Source organism: Amorphotheca resinae (genome assembly GCF_003019875.1).
Source record: "Amorphotheca resinae ATCC 22711 unplaced genomic scaffold M430scaffold_9, whole genome shotgun sequence".
NCBI lineage: Eukaryota > Fungi > Ascomycota > Leotiomycetes > Helotiales > Amorphothecaceae > Amorphotheca > Amorphotheca resinae.
The window spans coordinates 1,518,823-1,545,001 of record NW_020194479.1 but is presented as its reverse complement, the minus strand read 5'-3'; the positions used below and the strand labels follow the sequence as shown (position 1 = coordinate 1,545,001).

Here is a 26,179-nt window from a genome sequence, read left to right as displayed (position 1 = left end):
TCTGCGCATACTCATCAATAGTCTCACCTTTTTTGCCTCATCAATCGTGCAAGCAACCTGATTTTAGGGACTCGCTTCTAGTCATTGACTTTAGCACTTGTCAAGCATCGCGATATTGACTACGCAGAATTAGCGCAAAGAACGACAACGCGGGGAGAGCACTCAGCGAGCGCGTCTTGCTGGTTGCCGTAGAAAGAGGGGAGCAAAAGCATGCCATCGAACCTCGAGCACAAGGCCAGACGCAAGAGGCAGACACGCCTCACCTTCCACCCTATCGATCCTGATAACACTACGAAAAGCTCGTCGCCTTCTGAGAAACGCAATCACCTGTCGCCTGCGAATGTCAGATACCGTCTGTCGCCAACTATGAACCTCTCTCAGTCGAAGCCTGGCGGGGCAAAGTCTGCTGCTGGTATGCTCCCTGTTCCCCCTTCGCATATTCAGATCTTGCTAGGATGTGCGAATTCCTTCGATGGTTATATACTGCTCTGGAGCGCGCGGACTCTCGTGGCGCCTTGCTTGCTTTGTTAGATCTTTCTTATCTTCTCTGGCTAACGAACCCCTCTTGTGTATATAGATGCTTTCGAGATCAGCGATAATGACGACGAAGCCAATTTACCCAACCCTACACCTACACGTAGAGGCGCCCATGGAAAGCTACGTGGAAACATGCGTGGAGGAAGAACTAGCAGGTCTACCGCTCTCGAAGAAGGTCCCGGATACGACATGCCCGATAGCACGTCCTCCTCAGATGAAGATATTCTAGCTGTACCTCGAAAGAAGATGACGGCAATAAGAGGACGACTGTGTGCTCCCAGACTCTCGCGTGCAGATTCACAGAGACAGAAGAAACCTATTACTCCCTCGGATAACAGCAATGATGATCTTGTCCTCTCACCCCGATCATCGCAACCGCAATCCCTTTACAGACCAAGCAAGAAACCTGTCGCTGATGACACCGATTCTGACGATCAGCCGCCTGTGCCGTCAAGCGCACCGAGACGCCCAAGAAAGCCGATCATCGTTGAAGATGACAGCGATGAGTTATCAGTACAGCCTAAACCCAAGAAACTTCCTATACCTGCCACCAAGGGAAAGACAGTCATTGACTTAGAGGATGATTCTGATCTTGACCTGAGATTACCTGTCAAGCGCCGACAAAGACAAGCAATACAAAAAGATGATGATAGCGAGGATAGCGATGAGCTGCCTCTTGTTTCACCATTGAAGAGAAGAAAGTCCGCCGTGGAGTCTGACAGTTCTGACATCGCCCCTTCACCATCAAAGCGTAGACGCCCAACCAGACCAGAGGAGGATGATGAAGACAATGATAGTAGTGATAGCGATCTCCCAGCCCTGAAAAAGGCTGCCTCCGGTTCCAGGAGAGCTAGAGCGGTGACCAGCAAGAGCCTTACAACCCCAAGCCGTTTCACTAGGAAATCCCTGCCACGAAAATCTCATCGCACTGCCCGAGAGAAGGCTGCCGAGCTACTCAAGCGCAAGCGTGCTGGGGAGAAGATTGACAAGGTGACAGATTCATCCAGTGATGGTGATGAAGTGGAACCTCCACTCTATGACAGCGACACGGATCAGGAGGTGCTGAGGAGGTTTGACGATGAGGAATTCAGTCCTGAGCCTGCTGAACGGAGAGCTTCAGAATCTCGCCAACGTCCAAATGTCAACCAGCACCGTTCAAACACTGGCGGAGACGAAGATGATTCAGATTTTGTTGTCGAGGATGATGAACTGATTGGTACGTACCTTCAACATTTCAGTCGTGGCATCCCGGCTGGAAATTATTGTCAACATAAGCTAACTTGTAGACTGTAGGTGTCCCTTTAAGCTCCCTTGGCATCCCTCTTCAATACACTCATCATGCGCACAAACCTCTGAAGGAGCACTTCAAAGACTGTGTAGAATGGCTTGTTCATAATAAGCTTGATCCCGGCTTCCCTAATCGGGATGATCCAATCTACAAACAAGCCTTTATCAAGGTGGATTTCGAGGCACAAGGATACGCGAAGAGTAAATTCATCTCTTCGCAATGGACTAGTGACTTCACAAAAGCTCTCAATGCCCGCCCTGATTTGATCAAGCGGCCGTTGTGTGATGGAGAAGGCTATACTGTAGATGGAGTACCGAAGTGCGATGCTTGCAATCATCGCTCTCACGTTCCTTCAGTAGCTATCTCCTTCCGCGGAAAGCCCTACGTCAAGGAGACCTTGTTGGAGGTGCCCAACGAGTCAGACAGCGACTCCGACAGCGATTCCCACGATGATTTCGGTAGCGAGGATGAAGATGAGGATAGGAGCGCGATTGATGAGCATGATAATGATATCAAGCCTGCAAGCACTGTGTGGTTCGCTGGCCGGTACGTTCCCCCTTCGTCAATCCTCTCTAAATGTTCGAATTCAGTTATTCGATTAAACTGGATCGTCAAGTAATTGAAAAACGATACTAATCCCGGCCCCTAGTGACTGTGCCGACAAGGCAACTTATGCTCACATGCTTGTTCATTGGAAATACGCGCTCAACCAACAGGTCATCGCGAAGCTCGAGAAGGGAGGCCATCTCACACCTGTCAAACTTGCTGCGCTGGACGAGATGACAGCCGAAGAGAGACAAGCACACGCCAACGAGGTGGTGGACACATTAGAGGCCGCCAAGGAAATCAAGGCGCTCTATATCATCTTCAAGGACATGATGTCGGATGCTAGGGATTTCCAGCCGGGAAGATACAAACGTGGTAATCGCCAATGATTTTCGTCCCCGTGCTAGAGTGATGGGAAAGAGTGTGTGAGTATCGAAAGTGGCGGATTGTCTATTTGATTAGGAGTTCTGGGGGTGCATGGCGAGCGAGCGGTTTGTGCTGCCAAACGGGGCGTTCGTGTGGTTTATACCTTAATGAGGATACGAAGTTGATGTTATGTATGAATATGTAAAATACCCCGATTGCGAACCTTTGATACCTGTGTCTGTCTCTGTCTATCCATACGATTGTTATTCTAAAGGGGTGGGTGGGTAATCGAATGAAGGGCACGCACTCCCAAACTCCAAACATGCTTCGCCCCCGCCCCAATCAATGAACGAATCAACAAAATGTCAAACGAACCACCATGATCTCAAATCTATCTATCTATCAATCCATCCGTCCTATCCATTCTATAAAAGCAAGAAACGCCAACCCGCGCAATCAATGGATCTAGATACATACCTTACCTAACCTACACCCCGCCGCCGCCATCATGCCAACTTAATTTCTTCCCTCCAGCCCCAGGACCCGGGACATTGTTACTCGGTCCCGCAGCAGCTTCGCTATCCCTAGTCGAGAAGTCCTGCGGCGTCTCAGCGCCCGAAGCTCTTGCGCGCTCGCGCCGCCGTCTACTGGTCTCGCGCTGGATCTCCTGGTTTAGATCATTGACGACGACGCGGAGGAGGGATTCCTGACGCTGGGCGGCAGTATTGGTAGGAGTGGTCGTTGAGGAGGCGGCGGCGCCGTGGCTGAAGTAGTCGGAGCTGGCGTCGCTGGTGGGCGCGTCGTCGCCGGGGGCGTGGGGGCGGAAGATGCCGCCGCGGCCGCCCTGGATCTGCCACGCGTACAGCATGACCTCGACCTCGCGGCGCGCGTCCTCGACGATGTCGTCCAGGTTGATGTCGATCTTGGCGACGCCGAACGGGTCCTCGTAGGTCTGCGCGATGCCTTCGATGCCGTACAGCGTGAAGGCGACGAAGGCGACGAGCGGCACGGCCCACCAGTCCATCTCCGAGGCCATGGCGAAGGGCAGGATGCCGCAGAAGAGCGCGAGCGTCTGCTTGTGGTGGATGAGGTGCGCTACGGGGATCGGGACCAGCCGGATTACTTCCATGGTGCCGTAGGCTGAGGTGAGCTGGTTCAGGGAGGAGAGCATGGTTGCGGAGGCGGCGTTGTGGAACCATTTCCTGTATGAGGTGAGCATTGTGAGTATGTGAATGGCTTCAGGATCAGGGGGAAGAGGGTTAATCGGTGAGAGGATGAGACGTACTTCTCGACTCCATATTGCACAAAGTCCTCAATGAAAGTCGATAGTTGTAAAGTCAACCCTAGACCCCGATGCTCATAGCCCTTCATTTGAGGAGGTAGGAGATCCTTATACTCATCCACAATATCTTCCTGCCCATCCTCCGTGAGCCGCGTGCCGGGGGAGAGCGCCACGCCCCATTCCGCGCGCAGATGGTTCTTGATCGTGTACAGCATGGCGATCAAGATGCGGACCGTCTCGATCGTCCGCGCCTCGTCCGCCTTGCCCAGAACATCATCGCCGGGCGTCGCCACCGCCTCGTAATAAGACATGGGCGTCCGCGAGCCCGGCGCATCGAGGTAGCTCTCGGAATTCATCGACTGCATGCTCGGCGGCACGGCGGGCGCGGGCACCAGGACCAAGATCTGCCGCGCGAGACACCGGATGGCCGTCGTGACGCTGTTCACGTGCAGCCGGCCGTTCCAGAAGCGCGAGTATGCTGTCTGGTTGCGGAAGACGAGCATGAGACCTACCACGATGGATAGGGAGGGGATCTGGAAAGGTGGTGAGCAGGGGAATGCGGCGCGCAGAGAGAGGGAAGAGGAAAACCCACGATCGTGCTGGGAAGGTTGAAGTCCGAGTTGATATGTTGGTTCACATATACAACGAAAGCGGCGATGAGGGCGTGTAAGATGACTGGGATGGCAATTGCTGGACGAGGACCAGATCAGCACGTGCTCAGTGCAGGGAGAGAATGAAGATATAAATGAGGATGTATCCACGTACTGCCGTGGATAGAGCCCTTCCAGAACCTTAACACGAGGGGCCATCTAGAAGAGCAGTTAGTTCAAATGTCGTTGATATAGCGAAGCATGGGTTGGCTGACCGTCTATCTTTCTTCCTCGAGCTGTGGGCTAGGGGATATGTGTTGTGCCGTTTATGTTCCCCTGTGTCTGCCCATGATTTTCCAAGGGGTAGGTAAGATGTACGGCGGGAGAATAAGCCCGACATGTTGCTCGACGTGCCCAGATCAATTGTCGTTGCATCTGGGCCCGTTGTGTCGTGGCAGATGTATATATGAGGTGAAGTGTTCACGAGCGTCGGTTTCTTGATTTCTGGATTTCTTAATTCCTTGATTTCCGAGATTGAAGTGCCAACACAGGCGCAGCCATACATATACCCCTACAGGCTGGCTAGCTGGCCAATTATACATGGGGGCGAAGTCATAACTAGGGTCGGGATCCTTTGGTTTTTTGTTCCGTAGATCATTCTATAGATATTTCCATCGTCTGGCTCAAGAGGGCTTTCACATTGGCAGTTTGTGGTCGAGTCAGGTGTCTAGAGAACTTGATTATTCCGAAGCTGAGATACCTATAAATACAACACAGGTTTGACCCCAAACCTTCTGAATTATCCTACCAGCCATACAATCTCTGATGTACAATGCCATACTTCCTATCCACTTGTTCCTAATTTTTATGGTCATGTATCACGTCTTTCCACTATTACAGCGCAGGCTTGCCCGTCTGGGCGTTAAGCTGTGAATTCAGCGCTCCGGCGGTTGTACCTTGATTGAGGAGCTATCATGGATCAGTTAGCATATTCTGTAATACAGACCGCTGAGGGATGTCAAAGGAGTGGATCTGAGCATACCTCCTGGCCTGATTCCCTCATCCGCATTTCCTTCTCCATCTCAACCATCTGCTGCTCCTCCGCAAATGCCAACGCCCACGGGACACCTAGCATCAGCGCGCTCGTGCTAATAACCCAGAGTGTCTTGCCGCTGAATGACAGTCCGGACTTGATCCAGCTGGTGGTTGTGTCAACCTTGTTTGAGATGTAGGATCGTGTGGTCGGAGGTATTATGTCCCGCAATGCGTAGATGCGGTCAGCGAGGGTTTCTTCATCGGGAACATTGTCTTCATCATCGGTAGAGATCTCGGAGTCTAAGTTTGAGGTTAGATTGAGATGATTCTACTTCTGGATTTAGACATACCGGTGTCTGTGTACTCGTCCTCCTCGTCTGATGGGCCAGCCTGCTTTGTCTCGAAGGACTCGTCCTCGACTTCTACTAATTCGACCATCTTGGCAGGTTTCTAAGAGGATGCGATTGTGATGTTGAAAAGGCGCTCAGGTGCCTTCAATGTGGAGTTGAGTTGAGATGAGGGTGAGGTATTGTACTTGGGGCTCCCTGAGATTGAAGCTCGAGTGACGAGGAATCTTTTTTGGTCGCTTGTTCCCGTGACGAGCTAACGCGATTTGGATCTGTGGCGAAGGCTCGCACGTGCGAGCGGTAACAAGCTTGTCATCTCCTCTAGACATTTTTATTTTGTATTTTTCTAAAGAAGTTCTTCTGTTATCTATAGCTACTATAAGTCTTCGCTCGGTTGTATACAGGTGTCTTTTCTGGTTTACAGTCATCGCGGTTCTGCTTCCATACCAGGCGCATGCTCAACGGGTGGCTCCGAGTGAAGACGGTAGAGTTATTCGGCCTTAATCTCGATCCAGGCCTATGAGCAACAGAGGACAACGGAAGTTCTAACAAAGAAGCGGAGAGATTTGAGGGAGGCAGAGAAGGGAGGGTCTCTAAGCCAGGTCCGGATTTCGTCTTCGGGAGGTACCTTGGCTATAGTCCCGTTTAGTATGATGCTCTGGAGTCTGGAGAAGCCAAAACCCCTCATGAGTAAAGGACGATGCAGGGTAAAGGAGCTATTTACCCCCTTCACTTACCTGAATAATGAGGGGTACGGAGAAATGATATGGAGATAAACTCGATAAGTCGAATGCCACCAACAGAGGTTAAGGAGCCTGAGCTTGTTTGATAATGGAAGTAAAGAGAAATACCTTGGTAATATTTGTTATACTTGATCTCTCTGTTCCGAAATTTGAATAAACTTGGTTATCAATGTTTGTGAAGCAGGAGGAAAAGGGTGGGATTGGGAGCGAAGCAGAGAGATATCGCTATGATGGAGTCCATCACACGGCCCATCGCCACCACGAATCCGCGACTGGCGAAGCATATGATAAGCCCACTGGATGCTGATAATTGTAGCTGAGCATGATGACCACAAACAGAAGAGATAGGGATGGGATAAGGCCCAGCTGGGTTCCACGATACGATTAAGGATAGGAAAACGGAGAGTCGGAGACGAAAAGGAATCCGGGTTTGAGACTTTCGACTTGCAACTTGCAATAGCTACGAAGTATCTCTAAGGGATGAGGTGGGGTTGACGAAGGCACAATAGGTTAGTTGCCGCCGAGTGCTAATGCTAGCCGTATTCGACGGCGAAAGAGCTGTCGAGGCTAGCGATCAATCGTGCTGACTGATGTACCGCTACTCAGTACCTTATCAAGTTGTCAATCAGCTTGTCTTTTGAGTTTCGAACTTGTATAGCCACGGAAGCTATTAGGGAGAAGGGCATTCTGGCCAAGGCAGGAAATAGGTAAGTGTCATGTTTGGTACGAACTATTATGTCTTCTGTACCTGACTTGCTTACCCGATGTCACTCAGGGGTAACTGCTAATCAGCACTAGGCTGGGAGCACCACCCATACAGATCAAAAGGGTTTCTCGCGGAGGATTGATTCTTGACTCGCTCATCACACTTTTATAGCAGGAATCACAATTCTTCCTACATCCGGTCTCCCCCTATATAGCCTGATTCATCCAGCACTCTCTTGCTATCGAAGTGTGCCGCGCGTGTCGTGGTTTCAGCAAACCAGATGCCTGGGTAGGGAGGGGGGAGAGAGACGGGTGTTTCGAGGTCTTTTGAAGCGAGGGGCCCTGCAATCCTCCAAGATTAAGTAGGGACAGTGCCTCTGTAGACTCGGCAGCTCTGTCTTTCTTTGGACTGCTAGCTGTCAATCCCTCAGGTACCGCCAGGTACACAACTATCAGCGCCTGAAAGGATTCTCGCAATACAGAACTAATAATAATTCATCCGAACGACCGAAGCTGGTAGTAGTTAGCTGAGTTCTTGATAAGATCCGGAGTCCGATGGAATGTTTCAATTGGATCTAGCCATTGGTTTCTGCGGAGTAGTAGTTGATCGAGTTGAATAGGGACATACTGTACAGTAAGGTAGGAAAGCTTCACAAGTCCACGAGTTGACAAGTCGACGAGTTCACCAGTCTGTACTGTGACTTGTAGCAGCCCTGTGCATGGGGAATGGTCCGAGCCATCTCTTGTTACCTTATCCCATTACTCCGTAGATACGTGCTCTGTTCCATGGTCTCCTCAAGAGCCAGCCAACGCATGAATGATCGCACGGCCACGTTCCATGCAGCAGCACGAAAGTCCATACACACAATACCACCTGGTCAATAAGACCCCGCCGGCTCCCCTCAGGTCTGGAGGTGCTCAACCGTCAAGTTTCAACGGCGACAGCAGCGACTATTGACACAGAAGAGAGAGCTGTCGAGCAATCTCCACTTCGGGCTAGACCTCGGCCACCCTCGAAGCTAGAACGAGTCAACGGGCCTGCAGGGACATCGCATCGCGGTTATTATATTATATTTTCTTTCGTGGACCGCCCGCAACCTTCGCACAGTACATCATCAATAATAATCCATCGCAGTGTTCCCCCGATTCCTGCCGCTCTGCGCTGCGTATATCGTCGTGGGCTCGCTGCCTCCACCGAATCCCGTTCGCGCTTTTGGGTCCCAGTGCGGGTGGCAGCCGGCTGCGACCGCCGTATCATGTGGAGCCATCAATCGTGGAACCATCCGCCTTTCCCCTGAATCCAGAAAGTTTCGTAGCGACTTGAGGTAACCACGGCGACTTGATCCTCCAGTTCGCGCCGGATCCCAGGGCAAGCAATGTCGCTGAATGGCTTGGATGATGTCAAAGTCAAGGAGGCATATGAGACTGCCGCGGCGGAACCAGGGGGATGGTAAGCTCCTCCCGAGTCATGCACCGGAGACTTCTTTGGAATACTGATAATCGTGCTAGGTTCCTCCTGAAATACGCTTCTCGAGATGAAGTAGATCTGCTGGGCCGAGGGAACGGAGGCATCGTGGAGATCCGGAACGCGATTGCACAATACGACGAGCCCTCGCCGCTATTTGGCTTCCTGCGGTACCGACGAAGAAACGTTGTCATCAAATACGTGCCCGAGGAGTGCTCCAGACTGATCCAAGGTACGTGGATACACGGAATCCCTCTGCTCCTCGATTGAGACATACATACACCAGACCTAACACAGCTTTAGCACGCACCGCGGTTCATTTCAACGCCGTCACGGAACGATTCTCCCCTCACGACACGGTCTTTCCCATAACCACAGCCAAAGAACTCCGGGACACAGCACTGTCTGCTGCATGTTCACTTCATACCGCGTCTGGTTCTACAACGTCCTCCACGAGCTCTTTGCGGAGGCGCCGGTTGATGGAAATAGCTGAGGACGACGAAGAGGAAAACAAACGACAGTCAACGGTCCCAGAAGAACGCCCTCCTGCCCAAGAAGATACTGACGCTCCCCCGCCAACTTCTCCTCCGCCTGATCAATCCACGTTCCCCGACGCCGAAGAATCACAAGCAACGCGCGAACGACGCGGTTCTGAAGATCAATCTGCCCCACATACAGTCGAAGAGCCTCGACAATCTTCCCAATCCGCACGACCCGAACTGTACAGCTACACATCACACGGTTCGACCGGGAAGCCAAAGGTAAAACTTGGACCGCGCCCTTCGCTCGACGCTGCGGGCAGACCACATACTTCTGGCACATCATCTCACTATCGTCCTGTTTCTACGCTTCCAGCAGGGCTCAAATTGTTTTCTAGGGATTCAAAGACCAAGAAAGAGAGACCGAAATCCCAGTACACTCCAGAGCCCAGCATGATGGCCTCTCTCCCTCCAATTCCCGACTCGCCGGGACAATCTATACCACCTCGACCCCATACGAGTGGCGGACGCCCATCTACAAGCTCTGGCGCTTCAATCAGGCCTTCGATAGCAATCTCGATGAACTATCCAAAGTCACCTACCATAACTCCCGAAAAAGCGCGATTAATGAAAGCTTTGGAACTTCGAAAGAAACAAATGAGCGCTGCAGCTCCCACCACAGAACACCTTTCGCCAACCGTGAATGATGGCCCGGATTATGGAACAATTGAAAGTCACAGAGCATCAGATGGTGCACCGAAGGAGGTTCATGACACATTGGCTATGCTAAATGATATGGCTAAGGAGGAGGAATCCGGCATGGCTCTTGATGCTCAGTCGGTAATGAAGACCGATGAGAGTGATGCTACAAGGTCAGATTCGTATCCCGTGTCTCCCGATGGGCCTTCGGAACGGGCCGAATCCACAAGAGCCTCTTCCGTTTCAGAGTCCACCGATGGAACCGTCCAGGGACGATCCAGCGGCAAGGAAATATTGGCAAATGATGAACCAACTTCCGGGGCTGCGCCAGATGAATCATCAACAAGACAGGGACCTCCAGACATCTTCCAAAATAGTGCCTCAAATAATGAAACATCCTCGATCGAGGAATACCCACGCCTTCTACCCGTCGCATATCAACCGGATTCGAGTCCCTCATTCGTTTCACAAGGGAATGTAAAGGAGCCTGAACCAGTCCCAGAGCAAGTTCAGGCAGAAACGAGTGCCGACACTAAGGAGATTAGATCGGAAATCAAGGATGCGTTCGAAAATGATGTGCCTCCAAGTCCTCCTATCAGTGCCGTTGATGAACGAGGTTCGCTGCCCCAGGATCTCTTACAAAACACTGTCGAAGAACCAAGCTCTATGCCACTTGCAGAACCCGATCCTGTTCCTGAACCGGCAGTGGAAGTCGGTGTCAAAGAATGGAAGGTCCCGAGGTCCAAGTTCAGTGTTCAGGACCTCAGGGCCACGTCAGAAGCCCACTCTAGTCCACAAGAGCAGTTACCGCCTTCTACAAGCAGGAATACTCTAAGCCCTACCCCTCTGTCTCCCACCGGAAGCACCTTTTCAGTTGAAACCCGGATGTCAGCCAATGGAGACGAGCAAGAAGGCGGCCATAGAGTGAGACGGATAAAACGTAGAGCTTTTGTCGATCCAATACGAACCGATATCGACGTGGCTGACATGAGTGCCGCCAACTCAGAGGCTAACTTCTCCTCAGATGACGAGCTGATGGATGAGCTACAATCAGCTGTCTTTCAAGAAGCAAAGCCCGTCACAGTCTCGAAGTCACCAATTAGTCCTGTATTTCCAAGTCTCGACAACAGCAGCGATGGCAAGCGATCTCCTCGTGCAGTCTCTAACCCGGTGAAGAAAGACAACAGGGATTCTCAGTTCCTTTCTCCCCCAACCCTACTCAAATCTGAAACTTGGCGTTCTGTCTCTGCTTCTTCCGCCCCTGCGAATCATACCAACCAGCAATCCACTAGGCCCATAGCAAAGAAGGTCAATCTCGGATCCGGGATTTCACAAAGAATCAAAGCGCTCGAAAGATTGTCTAATCATGCTCCCGAACCAACACAGACAGCACCTGTCGCTGCAGCTACATTCTTTGCTGTCCGAAAAGGAAGTGGCTCGAAAACGCCATCCGTTGCAGATCGAGCCAGTTCGCTGACTCGACACACTCCATCTCCCCCGGTATCTCAAGAATCCTCCCCCCCAAAACCTCTTACGCTCCACAGCAGATCAGCCTCTGCTCAAAACCGGATGAGCGCTATTGTCCCAAGCTCGAATCCCATGGCCCAACCAACGAAGTCACGGCCCGAATCAGTATCGGTCACGGCTCGGATTGTCCGAGATCCAAGCCAGCCATTTCCGACAAAACCTGATATTGGCAAAAACCCTTCGGAATTCAAACCACTAGAACTCGAGCAATCACCTCTTGTTATAGATCACCAAAAAGCGGTTGTCACTGCTTTAAAAGAAAACGTCAAAGAAAATGTCGAAGAGAGACGGTTATCTAACTCGTCGAAATCTTCGAAAAATGGCAACAGCACTGACCGAAGGTCTTCGATGACTATTGTGAGAGACTTCATTAAGGAGGGCCGTACTTCATTTTCTGAACACCGTCGTTCCATGACTATCGACACATCTATCTCATCCTCATCCGACTTAACCTCACGCCCACCTTCAACCCATGCAAATAAGAATTTTGGTAGTTCATCATCAATCAAAAGTCGGAGATCCAGTCGGGATATGGGACATCCGCCAACAACTGCCAGTTCTTCTTCTTCCACTAGTGACGAGAAAGTTGACAAGAAGTCGAATCGAGCAAGTCGTATGCTTCGACAAATGTCATCTTCAATCTCCTCTAGTCGCAAAGCGCTTGCACATGCCATCTCACCTACCGTCCGCGAGGAATCCGAACCCCCTTCAACTCAGGCATCCCAATCCCAGCATTCATCGCAACCCTCACAATCTTCCCTCACCCCAACTATTACTACTATAGACATTGGCGATGTTAATGTTCAATTTCCCGACACCCTGCTTTGGAAGCGTCGCTCGATGCTGCTCGATTCACAAGGCTACCTTATCATGTCTCCCGCTCTCCCTGCTAGTGGAAATCCAAAAGACAAAAGGAATGTTGGCGCTACTCGACGAATTCACCTTAGCAAATTCAAAGCACCAATTATTCCAGATGTCGAAATGCAAGAACTACCGAATAGTGTGGTATTGGATTTTGTGGAAGGCGGTGAATTGCAGATTGCTTGTGAGGATCGAGGAGGTCAGGGACGGGTCTTGAGTAGTACGTTTCCCTCTCTGCTTTGCCTTTCTCAGGGATCAAGAAACTGACTTGTGATATAGTCCTTCAAGAAGCACACCGCACCTGGACGAGCTAGAGTGGATAACACTAGGGCACATAACACCTTGACGGAACCCCCTTCCCTTTTGTGGCATACATTGGCAACTGCCCACTTTTGTTCATATATTCTCACACTCCTTCGAAACCCCTTTTTACGCTGTTAACGAAGATGCATGCAGCCCACGTACATTGATTGCATATGGAGGAAAGCAAGCCCCGTTACAGATCCCTCGATCACAAAATTTGTTTGAATATTCGTGTTATGTAAATACTTCAATATTGCCATACACCGCATGAATCGGTGTTCTAGGTTTGGTAGGGAGGAGAATGGACATCCTGTATTTTCTGATTTTTGGACGCGGTGTTGTCGTGATTACTTCAGAAGCTTGCCGGAATTGTAGAAAGTCCTACAAATAAAAATGTACCTCTTCTAAATTAGGCCCATATCACCCCTGAGCAAGAGCGGGGAGATTCTGGTGTCAACTTTCTCTTCGGTCCAGGATGTTCTAGGCAAGACAGTTCTTAAAAATAATACTGTTGTTTCACTATCCTATTCCAAAGAAACAAAAGGAATTCTTTCACCTTGATGGTAGTGTTAAGTTCTCGGCCACCGTCGTACCTTCGAGAAATATTTCTACAGCATCTCATTCCTCTTTATGTTGATATCAGCATATTAAAGCCCCATCAACCAACTGACAGACCACAGGTCAACATCAACTCACATCATCTGGTTTCCAAGGCCTGACTCTCCTAGCATGATGCGAACCACCATCTCGACACCATCACACGCAAGCGACAAGCTTCGACACAAGAAAAATCTATTCGAGAAGCTGCCCGCCGAGCTCCAAGTCCACATCTTCAAACTGGTCCTCGATGATGATCCTCCGCGCATAGTGACGCTCCAACGGAAGAGCCCAGGAAACACGATTCCTGCACTGATGCATGTCTGCCAATTCTGGCGCTATGAGGCAAAGAAGAGATATAAGAGTGAGCCCATCGGTCGGAGGTACTCAGTGGTCATCGACTTCGAAAGGGATCTTCTATATGTCAGTCATGACCCCGGGTTCACATCTGATTTGTTTTGGGAGGCGAAGTATGAGAATCTTCTCCGGCAGTGCAAGAGGTTGGCTATCACGGAGGGAAATACGTTGGAAGAAGACGACATCGCTTTTCGTGGTCCCTACTTGCGAGAACTCTTCATGGATAAATGTAAGAGTCTGGAGGAGTTTGGGGTTGTATTCGTTAGGGACGAGAGTATGTCCCGGTGGAGACCCGTGGATATTTGGTTCTGGAGAAGGTTCGTTGCGAGAGGTCTCGTCGCTGATGATTGGGGAAAACCGAGGGTGTGGTTTAAGATCCTTGACCTTGAGTCAGGTGAAGCTTTGACAAACGGAATAGAAAAGGAGTGGTCACCGTTTGATTGAAGGTGGCTATACAATAGGTGACTTGAACTGTCTTAGGGTGAGAGGTCAATGGAATATAGGCGGATCAGCAGGAATCATGGAATGATAATGTACTTTTTGTTCTCATTACGGGACTGTCCTGTCCGGTGTGTCAGATAGATAAATTCAAGACCCTCACAGCATTTCCACCCAACGCTGCTTTTGCTCCCTCGGTATCAGTTCCCAGTGCCTTTTTGATACCCTCATAATTCGTCTCGACACTCAACCACTTCTCGTCCTCCTCTCCCAGCGGCGGGAAGAAAGGATGATCCGTACCAAACATGATCCTGTCCTCCCCACTGGCCTGGATCGCCGCTTTGAGGCCTACATCCCCATAGATCACCGCATCAAGATAGATATTCTTCTTCAACACATCCCACACCGTCTTCCTCCCCTTCCCCAGCTTCCCCTCCGCTTTCAAGTGTCCATCATGTTCCATACAGCTCTCGATCCGCCCCGCCAAGAACGGCAGCGTGCCCCCCGAATGCGCCAATATCATCTGCAGCTCCGGCACCTCCTCAAACACACCCGCCAGTATCATTCTCGTGACAGCGATCGTCGTCTCCATGGGGAAGCCCAGCGCCAGCGGCAACACATGTCCATAATCGCCGGCTTGCTCTCCCCACACGGAGCCCGGCAACCCATAATGCGGATGCAAGAAGATGGGCAGCTGTGCATCCTGCAACGCTTTGAAAATCGGCCTTAGTTCCGGATCATCCAGACCCTTCCCCAGCCCCGTCGTTCCTAGGATCACCCCCCGCATATACGTCAACGTCTTCAATCTCTCGATCTCCCGAACGATGACGTCCCGCCCACCACTCAGCGGCAGCGTCGCGAACGCGAACAGCCTCCCGGGGTACTTGGCACACTCGCGATCCACCTCGTCGTTGATGCTCCGCGCCGCTTCGGCCGCCTCGTCCGCAGGGACCCAGTCCAGCCACGGGTTCGCCAGCGAGATCACCGAGATGTCGATGCCGTGCACGTCCATGAACTTGATCTTCTCGGCGATCTCGTAGTACTCGGCGCCGACGGGGCGGCCCCGCGACGTGCTCTCGGTGTCCTCGGCGGGCAGGATCACGAGCCGCAGAGAGGAAGACGGGGGAAAGGAGCGGATGTAGGGGATGCTGGAGCGGGATTTGAGGAGGCTGATGTAGGAGGGCGGGTATACGTGAGTGTGGATGTCGACGATGGGGGATTTTGTGGCCGCCATGGTGGGTGGGGGTTTGCGGAGGGGAGAAAACAGAGGAGGAAAAATAAAGGAGAGACAAGGAAGGAGGAATCCGAGCTTTGAGAAAAAGAGCCAAAGAAATGGCGGACAGACCTTACATTATATTATAGCATCTAGATTCCTCCAGATATCCCTATTTGTTATAGGCGCGGTTTGATGCCCAGCCCTGCTGCTGAGTTTACATGTAAACATTATTACAAACGATATAAACTTTTACTCCATTTTCCATGTGTTCTCCACGCGCGGCCGCCCTATCGCCTATCGCCCCGCAATCCCTTATCTCGTATCTCGGAACCGCCGCCCCTGATCTAGATATTATTATCTATCTGGCCGCCGGTCTTTGCGAAAATGAATAACTACGCGCGCCTACGGCCTGGCCGCTATAAATCCCAGTTCATTTTCTCTTCAACAAATAACTGCGTCTTCTGAAAGATTGGTTCGTGCAAAACTGCTTTTCCTTTCGTACCCCCCATTGTTATACTACTACTGCTACCTTCTGTTTACAAAATGGCCCCTCAAGTCAGCGCTGTCAGTAGCGATGACCTCTCTATTCCCGTAAGTTTCCTGACATTTCACCCCACTTAAGCATTTTCCAAACCCAACCTATCCTAACATCTCTCCAGCTTGTAGACTTCTCCCTCTTTCTCCACGGGACGCCCGCCGAGCGTCAATCCGCCGCCGAGGCCATCCTCCACGGCTTCCAAACCGCGGGTTTCATCTACCTCTCCTCGCACGGCATCCCGCTGCCCGTCGTCGACAACGTCTTCGCCACATCCGCCAAGTTCTTCGAGCGCCCACAGGAGGAGAAGGAGAAGCTGTGTTGGACTACCCCGCGCGCAAACCGTGGCTACGTCCCCCACGGCCGCGAGAAGGTCACCCAGCTCGTCTCCAAGGAAGATGTCGCCAAGCTGAAGGCCCAGGCTCCCGATCTGAAAGAGACCTTTGAGATTGGCAGAGAGGGCGAGGAGGGTTTCCCCAACAACTGGCCCGTTGGCGATGAGGAGGCCGTGCGGTTCAAGGAGACTATGACGAGCTTCCATGACCAGTGTAAGCAGTTGCATATTGAGGTCATGCGAGCAATCGCGGTAGGCATGGGCTTGCCAGAGAGCTACTTCGACGGCTATACCGATGTGGGCGACAACACCCTGAGGTTGCTGCATTATCCTGGTGTGTCGAAGGAAGTTTTTGAGAAGAATAAGTTGCAGGTTAGGGCGGGTGAGCATACCGATTATGGGAGTATTACGCTGCTGTTTCAAGATGACAGGGGCGGTTTGCAGGTCAAGAGTCCCAAAGGAACATTCGTGGATGCGACGCCAATTCCTGGAACTGTGGTCGTTAATGCTGGCGATTTGCTGGCGAGGTGGAGTAACGATACGATTAAGAGTACAAAGCACAGGGTTGTGGAACCACCTGCTGGGGGAGATTTCCACCCGGCCCGGTATAGCGTGGCATACTTCTGCAATCCAAACTTCAGCAGCAACATCACGGCAATAGAGGGAACGTATGGAGGCGACAAAGGAGAGAAGAAGTACCCTGATATCAATTCTGGGGACTACTTGGTTCAGAGGCTGGCTGTAACCTTTTGAGCTTTTATAGGCCATTTAATAGCCATCATTTCTGCCAATTAGCGAATTACTGTCAATGATATGTTTGCAAATAATACAAAAAGTTTTGACTTGAAAGCACCCCCACTCACATACATGTTTCGACCTTGCAACAGGTGAACGAACCACCCACTGGGATTTAAACGACCAACTCCCAACCTATCAAGGCCCACACTGACTCTAGCAACCACTCTTGCCCAAATTTCTCAACACAACAATCAGCTTCAGAAGAATAGGTGGAATCATCCTCTGGCGGTTGAGGCAATCGCAAGCCTTCAAGCCCCTCTCCACCAACAGCGCTCTTAACCAGGGTTTGCTGCATTGTTTTCCTTGCTTTAATCAATAAATTGTGTGTATGATCCGCCGAGGCTTGCAAGCTACCATGGCGACTTGGCACATCGGGCTTGGCAGGGTGGCCAGAGAGTATACGGGCATTCAACTCTTTTCTGGCGTTAGTTCCCCCCAGTGCAGCACGTAAGACCAAGACGATATATCGAGACTCAAGTTTTGCAGCTTCTGGTAACAGAGTTGGGCCCTCTTTTGTGATATTGCCCACATGGTCTGACATTGCAACATGCTCGTTAAAAACCGCATTCGAAACCAGCCGCCCAGTGAAGTCTAAGACAGAGAACAAGATCCCCTCCCAGACATCGCTATGCCCAGGTAGTTCAATTTTCCACTCAATCTGGGCAATCGAGATGAGTGCCTCGCACAGGTATTTGTTAACAGCGTATTCATCTTCTATCTTGACACGCTTGCTCCGAGTTCTTCGTCTCTCCGCAATTTCATTTTCGGCCTGTAGGGTACAAACTGTGTGCAAATGGTCCAGAGCTATCTTGAAGAACATGACGAGGCGGTAGATAGTGTCGAACCTCTTTGCTCTTCCTAGAATGGTACGGCATAGCTCATTCAAAGCGTGGAAAGAGGCACGAAAGCTCAGTACAATTTGATGCATCACTTGCCGGAGGAGACAAACCCTTTGGGTATTATCACTGCACCTCAAAGACCATAATGGAATAATACAATCAGACAGAACTGTCTCAAGAAGTAGGAGGGTTTGATGAGATAACTTGGCGAGGTTATCAAGATAGTCGGGAATATTTGATTCTTTCATACATTTTTCCAGATGGCTGCGTTGCCGTCCAATTCGAAGAACTGTAATATGATCATTAATTTCGTGGCAGTCACAGAGAGGGTATGACCTTGCCCATTAACTCCCTGGAACAACAACCGGGCATGCAGACTTTGGCAAAATATTAAAGGGATTGTGCAGGGCTTGTGAGATCATTGACCGCTCATTAGAATAGGCATTGTGAACCAGGTACGTACCATATCTGCTCAACATGAGGTCACTGTCATCATCGGGTGATGGATTCGATCGCTGGACATCGAGCGATCCTTGAACGTCTTGGGGTGACCTCCGGCGCTTTCCAGGATGATTTGATATTATCTCGTTATCCAGATTTGCGACTCCAAGCTCGTCTCGAGTTTGTTGAACTTGCTCCAAATGGTGAACCTTGTCCTCGAGTTCGTTCTTCTCCTGGTAAATCCTCATGTACTGGTCCTTCCAGAATTCGCATGTGTCGATATAACGATGTTTCTCGACCGCAGACTCTCGATGACTTTGTATGTTCTTTCGAAGTTGGAGGCAGTAGTCTTGAAGTGTCAGTAAAAGTTGGCCTCGCCAGGGAAAGACTCCCAGTACCTTTGGTGGAGACATCTTGAGGTTTTGACTTCTGGATAGCAAGAGCAAGTGCCAACTGGCTTTGGGTGAAGTAGGAGGTCAACTTGGTAGGCGCAGGCGGCGTCTGTAGGTTTGGGGTAGTCGCAGCTATTCTGCACAGTGGATCGGCTGGAGCCGCAGAGGGAGGTCTGGCGAGGGGAGTTGATAAAGAGCCGTGACCTGCCATTGCGATGGCTGATACGGTAGCAGCAGGATACCCACGTTATATTATAATGGAGAAGAGAGAAGAGCAACAGGTATGAGAGAAAGAGGAGAACTGGAAAATGAGAAAGTAGAAAAATAGAAAATAGCCGCCATGATGTTCAGAGGAAGGTGCGGTCAGAAGTAAACATTCGTCTGTTGTTTAGGGAAGGAGTGATCTACAACAACAGCATGAAGCAAGGCATAGAAGGGTAATGGAGCGACTCTACAATGGACGGTCGCTTTTGTCTATTGTCAAGTTTTACAGATAAAATAAGCAGGGCCAATATAAAATATAATAACAATTTACCCCTATTTCAGAGGCTGAGCATAGATTGCGATTTCAAGAGAGAAGGGAGAGAAGGGAGAGAAGGGAGAGAACAGAAAATGAGGACATGACAGCGTCGACTTCAACACCCCCTATCCATTGGTTCGGCCAGCCTGTTCGTGTGCCATCGGCGTCGCCGTCGGCAGAAGCTCATGCTCTTGTTTCACTTCGCCCTCAGGCGGGACAAGAATGGGGGAGCGAGGAAGAGATAGGTAGGAATCCGCGTCTAAACGGCGCTTATTGGTCAATGAGAGGCGAAGGATGGAAGTGACGTCTAAATTGGATTTCGCTAACTTTGGGTGCTGAGTCATCCGCGCTAGACCAAAGCAGGATTGATTCCATATGCGAAACGCTCGCCCGCGACAGAAGGCTCTGCTCTCTGCTCAGTTACCTTGACGTCGTCCGCCCGTTCCAGGCTTGCCCCTATCACCATGTCTAACAATGACCTATTGAAGTGGGTCACCAGCGATGTTGATTTCTACGAACTCTTGGGCGTGACCTTCGAGAACTGCAGCGAGTCGGAGCTACGACGTGCATACAGGAGGACCGCGCTCAAGTACCACCCAGACAAGGTCGGGAAGGATTTCGACCCTGCCAAATACGAACTGTTCCAGGCTGCGAATGATGTGCTCAGCGATCCCGAATTGAAGGCGAAGTACGATAACCACCGCAATGCTAAGTTGCAAAAGCAGAGAGCAAATGAGCTCTTCGAGGGGCGGAGGCGGCAGATGAAGGAGGATCTGGAGGCCCGGGAACGAGGTGGTATAGCTACCGCGGGGCTGAAGAGACCGAGAGAAGATGATGCGCAGAGTCAAGTGCAACAGGAGCTTAGGAAATTGGCCGAGGAGGGAAGGAAGAGGAGGGCGGCGAGGGCATCCATGATGGGCGAGAGCGCGAGCGCGGCAACATCATCGCCAGCCCCACCATCCCCCGAGAAGAAACCAGCTGCAGCTCCGGCTCCAGCCCAAGATCCAAACGCCGGAGAACAGCCTGAAGAGGACGAAGTAGAGAGATTAGAGCGGTTGATACGTGAAGCTGAGCAAGCCAAAGCAAAGCGGAAAGCAGAGAAGAAGGCTCGGAAGAGTGGTATCTTCGTGCCTGTCGACTCGCCATCTGTTGGAGGAAGTGCAGAAGCGGGGGAGAAACTGGCAGATCGAGATACAGCCACACCTACCAAACGTCCTGATATCTTCAAAGGATTGAAAGCTGACGAGAAATCTTCAGCATCGCCGAGATTCTCCTTCTCACCAAACACGCCGAAATCCAAAGATTTTGCGGCTACGATGGCCAGGTTAAAAGCTGCTGAGAAACAGAGAATGGAGGATGAAATAAGACAGCGGGAGTCGGAGATGGCTTAGGAGTGCGTTCTTTGTTTCTCGGCGATATCATACTGATTCTAGCATCGGCGTTGGAGGATCGGGATTCGTTTTGCTATACCCAACTAGAACTCTGAATCAAGAGGCACGACATGTGCGATGAACACGTTCTTCAGTGAGCGTACTATACATATCATGCTACGTATAATCTTACAGTCTATCTGCTTCATTGTTTCGCGAGGTGCCATGGAGGCACAAATGCCTTAACTTTGGCCATCTCCGGATCGCCGCCGTCAACCTGCCATTCCAACTTAAATTCATCACCCTCCTTGTAGCCCCCGGCTTCTCCCTGCACTTGGATATCCGTCATGATCTCCAACCTGCAAAGTGCCAAGCCGATATTTCCCACGCCAGCAAGCCACTTTCCGGCACTTCTCCCCCTCTTTTCAAATCTTCCAATGCTCGTCTCCTTAGGGATATCCTCAACCCCAAAAGCCTTCTCCGGGAGATACTCCAATACGCTTGGGATCGGTTCGTCCTTGCCATACAACATAACGGGCAGGATCCGCTTCCTCACCACCCCCGTATGGTGCGTTCTAATCGTCAACTCCTGCCCGACGTAACACCCCTTCCTATAATCAATCCCGCCCATGAAATCCACATTGCTCTCCTGGGGCAACGCGGCCTCCCTGATCAACTCGCTCTGTCCCTCAGGGACGCCCTTCAAATACCTCCTCACGCGATACACCCCCTCATCACACTCGACCCCATCTTCCTCCGGTTTCCTCCCTGCCTCCAAAACCAACCTTCTGCCCATTCCCGGCGCCCTCGCATCCTCGCACCCCACCCTCCCTTCTCCCTCTACCGAAGCCGCATTACTCCCCGCCATCCCCTCATCCCTCCACACGCTCCACACATTCCTCTCCCCCTCCTCTAGTAACCGCACGTCGAATTTCGCCCGCAGTTTATACCGCTTGATATGTTTCGCCAACCGCTCCGCCTCTTGCGCATCGACTTCGATCAGCCAGCCGTCCGCGTCCGCGCCGCTTTCCGCGTAGATAAACACATCATTCAAGACCCGTCCCTGCGCGTTCAGGAACGCCGCGTAGATCCCTCCCGAGCTGCGCGCTGTCGGAGAAGAGATGTTGCCCGTGATCACCCCTTGCAGATAGTGCGTGGCGTCCGGTCCTGAGAGCGAGATCAGTCGACGTGAGCGCAGCTTCGAGTACCCTGTGCTGGGCGGGATAGGCGGGTTGCGGGAGCTGGAGCTGGAGTAGAAACGTTGGCTGGGGGGTGGTGGCCGGACCGAGAGACAGTTGTTGCAGATGTAGCGGCTGGGACGACTGGATAGTCGTGCTAGGGATCGTGGAGGCTTCATTTTTGGGCCTGGGAGAGCTGTTTGCGAAGACTTGGATAGACGAGGTTGAAAGTGAAGCTTGTGATGTCAGGATGTTCCTGAATTTCAATGCCTGGTTTCTCAGGTTGCAAAAGAAGCCCCTGTTAGTAATTCTTATGTGTGACTGGAGTACTCGGACAGAAATTATCAGGTGATCAAATATAATAACAGAAAATGAAGATAAAAACCAGATGCGTTCCTCTACTTCGTAATCTAACGTCTCTCATCACGTCTCTCATCATAGGATACATGCGCGCTATAATGATCAAAATCACATCGCTAATAGCCTGAGCGCCCCGTGATAACCCAAACACCGCTCAACCCATATCAATCAATCAATCCGTCGTCGTCCCACACCTTGTACAAGCCAACCTCTGCCCCTTTCCAGCTACTCTTCGGGCTCTAAAGTCCTTTCCTCCGCACTTCGTGCACGTAAGAGATGAACCATCACTTTCGTCCCCGTCTCCCAACTCCCCTGACGTCCCGTCATCACTGCTTAGTCTACTGACATAGCTATTTCCCTTTGATAGTGGCGGTCTCAACCTTTCGGTGCCCGACTTGCTGGGGTCAAGTGCACTTTGTACCTGGGCTTTCATGGACGACATATTCCAAAACTGATAGCCCTTACCCGTAGGATCTATCCTCAAGGCATTGTCATCATTTATGCTGTGAATGCTGAAGCCTGGAGTGGGGGGCTGGCTAATATTAGTGCTTGGACTGGTTGTAGAAGCAGTTGGTGTTGCAAAGGTAAGCGGAGACGGAGCAGGTTTTTGTTGATTCCGAGTTGTGCTCGAAGAATTAGAGCTGGTGTTGGGCCTGGATATCCTTGAGAATCTGCCAGGAGATATGCTGCGATCGCTTCGAGATGTTTTTGCTCTATTTCGAAACCCATCATCATGATGAGCGGTATTGTTCACAGAGTCCCGCCATGAGAGGATGTGGTCTGTTGGCCTGCCTTGGTTGGAATGGTTCGAAGTCCGAGAGACAGAATTCCGACGAGAGACAGAATTTCCCCGGGAACGTGAACCGCCAGTGCTGTTGCGTGTCATGATACTGCTGCTTCGTCCAAGCATTTTCTTAGAGAACATCGATCCCGTCTCCAATATGTTGCGGCGTTTCTGGTAAGCGCAATCTTGTCGAAACACCTTTATGCAACCCTGATAATCAGCCGTAATGATTATATTGCCATCCATGTGTGCACACCGAGCCAGGTAAGCGGGAGATTCTTCGGGTCTCCTGAATTGAGACTCACTGATAGCATCTGACCGCCGCTTGTCGGATTCGCTGGCTGGCACAGGCATCGAAGATGCATTCGACTCCTCCCTGCTGAGCAGGGTCACTGGTGGGGGATTGCAGAGATCATATAGAGGATCCCCAGACACACTGAGCAGTTGCCGAGATTTCATTGGCGCCATTACAGTCGCTGTCACTATATCCGAGTGCGCTTCAAAGAACTCCAAGGCGCGTCTGTCTTTATTTTCGGCCTCCGCTGAACCGATAGACCAGATGTAGGCTTTTCGATCCTCACTCCCACAGATGACATACTTTGCATCGTCGCTAAAGCTAGCGTTAATCTGACTGCAGGTATTCTCATGACCCCTAAACTTCAACTCCAGGCTTTTGTCACGAAGATTATACATGCGAACCCGGGAGTCATTGCTGGTGACGAGGACCTTTACATCGCCATCTGGATCATCTGGCGGGAATGTCATCGTCCGAATACCAGTGATCTTGCTTCCTTTGGCGTTCTTGCCACGTGACGAACGAACATGTATTTGCGTATGATACTTCAAGCCTTCGGTGTCGTAGAATAGACAGAGCCCGCTAAGGACACCGGCTATAGCGGTCTTCCCATCCGGGGAAAATGCCACAGCCGTGATCAGATCAGGTAGCTGATTCCAATACGCCACAGTCTTGTCTGGGATACTCCATAATCGCAAGACCGAGTCAAGAGATCCGGCCAAGAAGAATCGGTCATCCCTTGGATGAAAGGCGATTGAGGTGACAAAATCTTTATGCTTGAAGGTGCATAGACATTCCTGCCTGCTGATATGCCAGAGACGTACCGTCTTATCCATAGATGAAGAGAGTAGAAAATTATTCTTGCTCCAGCTCAAATCCAGAATATCACCAGTATGACCTTCGAATCGTCGAACGGGTTCGGATCGGAAGACTGGTGCTCTTAGCCTTTCCCCTCCCGTGGCTGACGATACATCTTCCTCATGTTCATGTGCTTCCCTCTCTTCCGGTGTTGAGATGACCGCCCATACTCGAACGACTTGGTCTCGACCGCCTGCTGCAAGGTATTTCCCATCCTTGCTAAACTCCATTGACCATACCGCTCCACTCGGTTTCAGAGGCTTTGACGCCCTCTGTGATTGGCGATCAGAAAACTCTGCCGACGTCAAGCCAGGCGTTTTCTCGTCATTTTCTGCATGTTTCGAACCGCTCAGTTCCTGTGCCAGGAACATGCGATTGAACTCCCTCCTCTTCTTGTTATGTGCCCGGACCTTGATGTACCTCGGTGGCTCCTTGTGTTGTGGAATGTACCCGTTCGCACCGATCGAGGAGGAGAAGACATGGGCATTCATCCCTTCCGTACGCGCATCGCCCAGCTCAGATTCATCGTCATCAACATCGAAATCCTTCTTCTTTCCACCAATACTGAAGCGACTTAAGAACGAGACGCCCTTCCTGAAGGTCCGGTATTAGCTAATATATTCTCCAAGACATGTATATATAAATGACTCGTGTGATTGGATGTAAGCGAGCCACCTTCTCAAGGGACCCGCAAGTAATCACTTGAGGCACGCCCTGGGTATGGGATCTGAAGAGGGGCTATGAGATGTTTCAACACTTACTTCTTCTCTTTGATCAGGTTGCTATCACTGCGAACGACTTCAGGTGGAAATTGTCTTCCTTGCGAGCCGGTCTCAGCGTTTCCTTGACCTCCCGCATTGGGCTTCGGACTATCCGGCACGCCAGCATTTCGAGAAAGTTTTGGAGGTATTATGCCCTCAGTATTCGTCCGCTTTAGGATGTGCTATGCCCACAGTATCAGCAAGTACCACAGTATATACGTGCACATATTATACGCTCTGCGGGCGCGTTTTGCAAATGAGGATAGCCATATAGGGTCCACATGCGCAAGCGCAAGCGCAAGCAAGCGCAAAGCTGCAGATATGGTAGACGTACATGCGAGAGAGGATCTATAGCCGTTGAGGGTCGCGGTGGGGTTGTCGAAGTCTGGCTATCGATGTCTTTGCTCGAGCTGTTGCGGATCAACTTGATTGGGGATTTCTTCCCGTTTGCCTGTGCTGAATTTACTGCTGTGAAGGCTCCTGTCAGCATGAGCGTACCGGCGAGCAAGAAAAGGCACTGCATTGGGTCATCGCAATCGCTCTGCAAGAGCAATATCAAAGCTTACAATCAGACACACCTTCTGAAGAGGCCGCCGAGCGCGGCCGTACAGATTGACTCCCGTCTGTCGTGGTACTTGGAGACTCAGCAACCGATGTGGTGCGGTCGTCCGAGTTATGCGCATCCGTCACCTTGATCTTCGGCAGTGCGACGTCAGACATGGCCGTGGAGATTCCATATGTTCATCTGCGGGCGATTGATTGATTGATTGATTGATTGTTGGGCGACGGGGGGGGGGCTTGCGAAGCAGAAGTGAAGTTTGCGCGCGCGCGCGGGTTCTGCTTACCGGGGCCTCAGAGCTCCGTAAAAGCCGACGACGATAGCGATGACGAGGACGGCAGATGTTGTGCGTAGGATGGGCTTCAAGCAGAGGGCGGATAGGGAAAAGTGTCTGGGAGGGGACGGGGGGGGGAAAGATGTAGATGTATGAGCATGTCAAGCGGGTTGAGGCCAGCAAGGGAAGATCAAGAGGATTGCGACGAGGGGAGCCGGCAGCTAGGAATATATTTTGGGACGACGCGCATCCTGCGCCGTTTTCCTTGAACCCGTAAGGTATGGCTCATTGAGTTGCGTCGATCTTCGTCAGCCCTAAAGACTCTGGATTGGATTCTGGATTCGGGATTCTGGACTCTAGACTCTGGATTCTTGGCGGTTCCTTGATCTTGTTCATGTCGCTGGAGACTACTCGCTTCACTTTGCGACTGACGTACGAAACGGCCCGTCCTTGTTGATCCTCCCCTCATCGCGGGTCCCGGGGAGATATTGTCATCTTGA

General features: G+C 51.2%; 11 protein-coding genes across 11 annotated transcripts; 5 read left to right on the top strand and 6 right to left on the bottom strand.

Annotated features, from left to right (window-relative positions):
- Positions 1 to 210: 210 nt before the first annotated feature.
- On the top strand, positions 211 to 3,255 carry M430DRAFT_44061 (hypothetical protein; the record flags this gene model as incomplete). The annotated part of the gene is made up of 4 exons (XM_024867664.1): positions 211 to 412; positions 578 to 1,753; positions 1,831 to 2,371; positions 2,475 to 3,255. 4 exons carry the CDS (start codon positions 211 to 213, stop codon positions 2,758 to 2,760), a joined length of 2,205 nt encoding a protein of 734 aa, XP_024719261.1. The 3' UTR covers positions 2,761 to 3,255.
- M430DRAFT_21178 (hypothetical protein) lies at positions 3,225 to 5,009 on the bottom strand (the record flags this gene model as incomplete). Its single annotated transcript, XM_024864455.1, has 5 exons — positions 3,225 to 3,939; positions 4,023 to 4,552; positions 4,612 to 4,709; positions 4,785 to 4,828; positions 4,885 to 5,009. The coding sequence occupies 5 exons, from the start codon at positions 5,007 to 5,009 to the stop codon at positions 3,225 to 3,227; spliced, it is 1,512 nt and encodes a 503-aa protein (XP_024719260.1).
- A 439-nt stretch (positions 5,010 to 5,448) lies between these two features.
- Positions 5,449 to 6,165, bottom strand: M430DRAFT_125357 (hypothetical protein). Its single transcript, XM_024861949.1, has 3 exons — positions 5,995 to 6,165; positions 5,652 to 5,944; positions 5,449 to 5,578 (listed from the first exon to the last, which is right to left on the bottom strand). The coding sequence occupies exons 1-3, from the start codon at positions 6,080 to 6,082 to the stop codon at positions 5,504 to 5,506; spliced, it is 456 nt and encodes a 151-aa protein (XP_024719259.1). The 5' UTR covers positions 6,083 to 6,165; the 3' UTR covers positions 5,449 to 5,503.
- Positions 6,166 to 8,570: 2,405 nt separating this feature from the next.
- On the top strand, positions 8,571 to 13,045 carry M430DRAFT_267074 (hypothetical protein). The gene is made up of 4 exons (XM_024865437.1): positions 8,571 to 8,889; positions 8,949 to 9,136; positions 9,208 to 12,690; positions 12,750 to 13,045. The coding sequence occupies exons 1-4, from the start codon at positions 8,816 to 8,818 to the stop codon at positions 12,782 to 12,784; spliced, it is 3,780 nt and encodes a 1,259-aa protein (XP_024719258.1). The 5' UTR covers positions 8,571 to 8,815; the 3' UTR covers positions 12,785 to 13,045.
- A 457-nt stretch (positions 13,046 to 13,502) lies between these two features.
- Positions 13,503 to 14,171, top strand: M430DRAFT_60388 (hypothetical protein; the record flags this gene model as incomplete). The annotated part of the gene is made up of 1 exon (XM_024868853.1): positions 13,503 to 14,171. One exon carries the CDS (start codon positions 13,503 to 13,505, stop codon positions 14,169 to 14,171), a length of 669 nt encoding a protein of 222 aa, XP_024719257.1.
- Positions 14,172 to 14,301: 130 nt separating this feature from the next.
- M430DRAFT_106273 (hypothetical protein) lies at positions 14,302 to 15,399 on the bottom strand (the record flags this gene model as incomplete). The annotated part of the gene is made up of 1 exon (XM_024861069.1): positions 14,302 to 15,399. One exon carries the CDS (start codon positions 15,397 to 15,399, stop codon positions 14,302 to 14,304), a length of 1,098 nt encoding a protein of 365 aa, XP_024719256.1.
- A 360-nt stretch (positions 15,400 to 15,759) lies between these two features.
- M430DRAFT_68381 (hypothetical protein) lies at positions 15,760 to 17,050 on the top strand. The gene is made up of 2 exons (XM_024869347.1): positions 15,760 to 15,972; positions 16,041 to 17,050. The coding sequence occupies exons 1-2, from the start codon at positions 15,925 to 15,927 to the stop codon at positions 17,001 to 17,003; spliced, it is 1,011 nt and encodes a 336-aa protein (XP_024719255.1). The 5' UTR covers positions 15,760 to 15,924; the 3' UTR covers positions 17,004 to 17,050.
- A 110-nt stretch (positions 17,051 to 17,160) lies between these two features.
- M430DRAFT_21172 (hypothetical protein) lies at positions 17,161 to 18,931 on the bottom strand (the record flags this gene model as incomplete). The annotated part of the gene is made up of 3 exons (XM_024864452.1): positions 17,161 to 18,176; positions 18,351 to 18,677; positions 18,727 to 18,931. 3 exons carry the CDS (start codon positions 18,929 to 18,931, stop codon positions 17,161 to 17,163), a joined length of 1,548 nt encoding a protein of 515 aa, XP_024719254.1.
- Positions 18,932 to 19,340: 409 nt separating this feature from the next.
- Positions 19,341 to 20,631, top strand: M430DRAFT_29804 (hypothetical protein; the record flags this gene model as incomplete). The annotated part of the gene is made up of 2 exons (XM_024865905.1): positions 19,341 to 19,485; positions 19,604 to 20,631. 2 exons carry the CDS (start codon positions 19,341 to 19,343, stop codon positions 20,629 to 20,631), a joined length of 1,173 nt encoding a protein of 390 aa, XP_024719253.1.
- Positions 20,632 to 20,833: 202 nt separating this feature from the next.
- On the bottom strand, positions 20,834 to 21,856 carry M430DRAFT_75617 (hypothetical protein; the record flags this gene model as incomplete). The annotated part of the gene is made up of 1 exon (XM_024869552.1): positions 20,834 to 21,856. A coding segment is annotated over one exon (1,023 nt), but the record flags the coding sequence as incomplete, so codon positions are not given.
- A 287-nt stretch (positions 21,857 to 22,143) lies between these two features.
- Positions 22,144 to 25,619, bottom strand: M430DRAFT_267029 (hypothetical protein). Its single transcript, XM_024865436.1, has 3 exons — positions 25,181 to 25,619; positions 24,847 to 25,028; positions 22,144 to 24,679 (listed from the first exon to the last, which is right to left on the bottom strand). Exons 1-3 carry the CDS (start codon positions 25,367 to 25,369, stop codon positions 22,321 to 22,323), a joined length of 2,730 nt encoding a protein of 909 aa, XP_024719251.1. The 5' UTR covers positions 25,370 to 25,619; the 3' UTR covers positions 22,144 to 22,320.
- Positions 25,620 to 26,179: the final 560 nt, after the last annotated feature.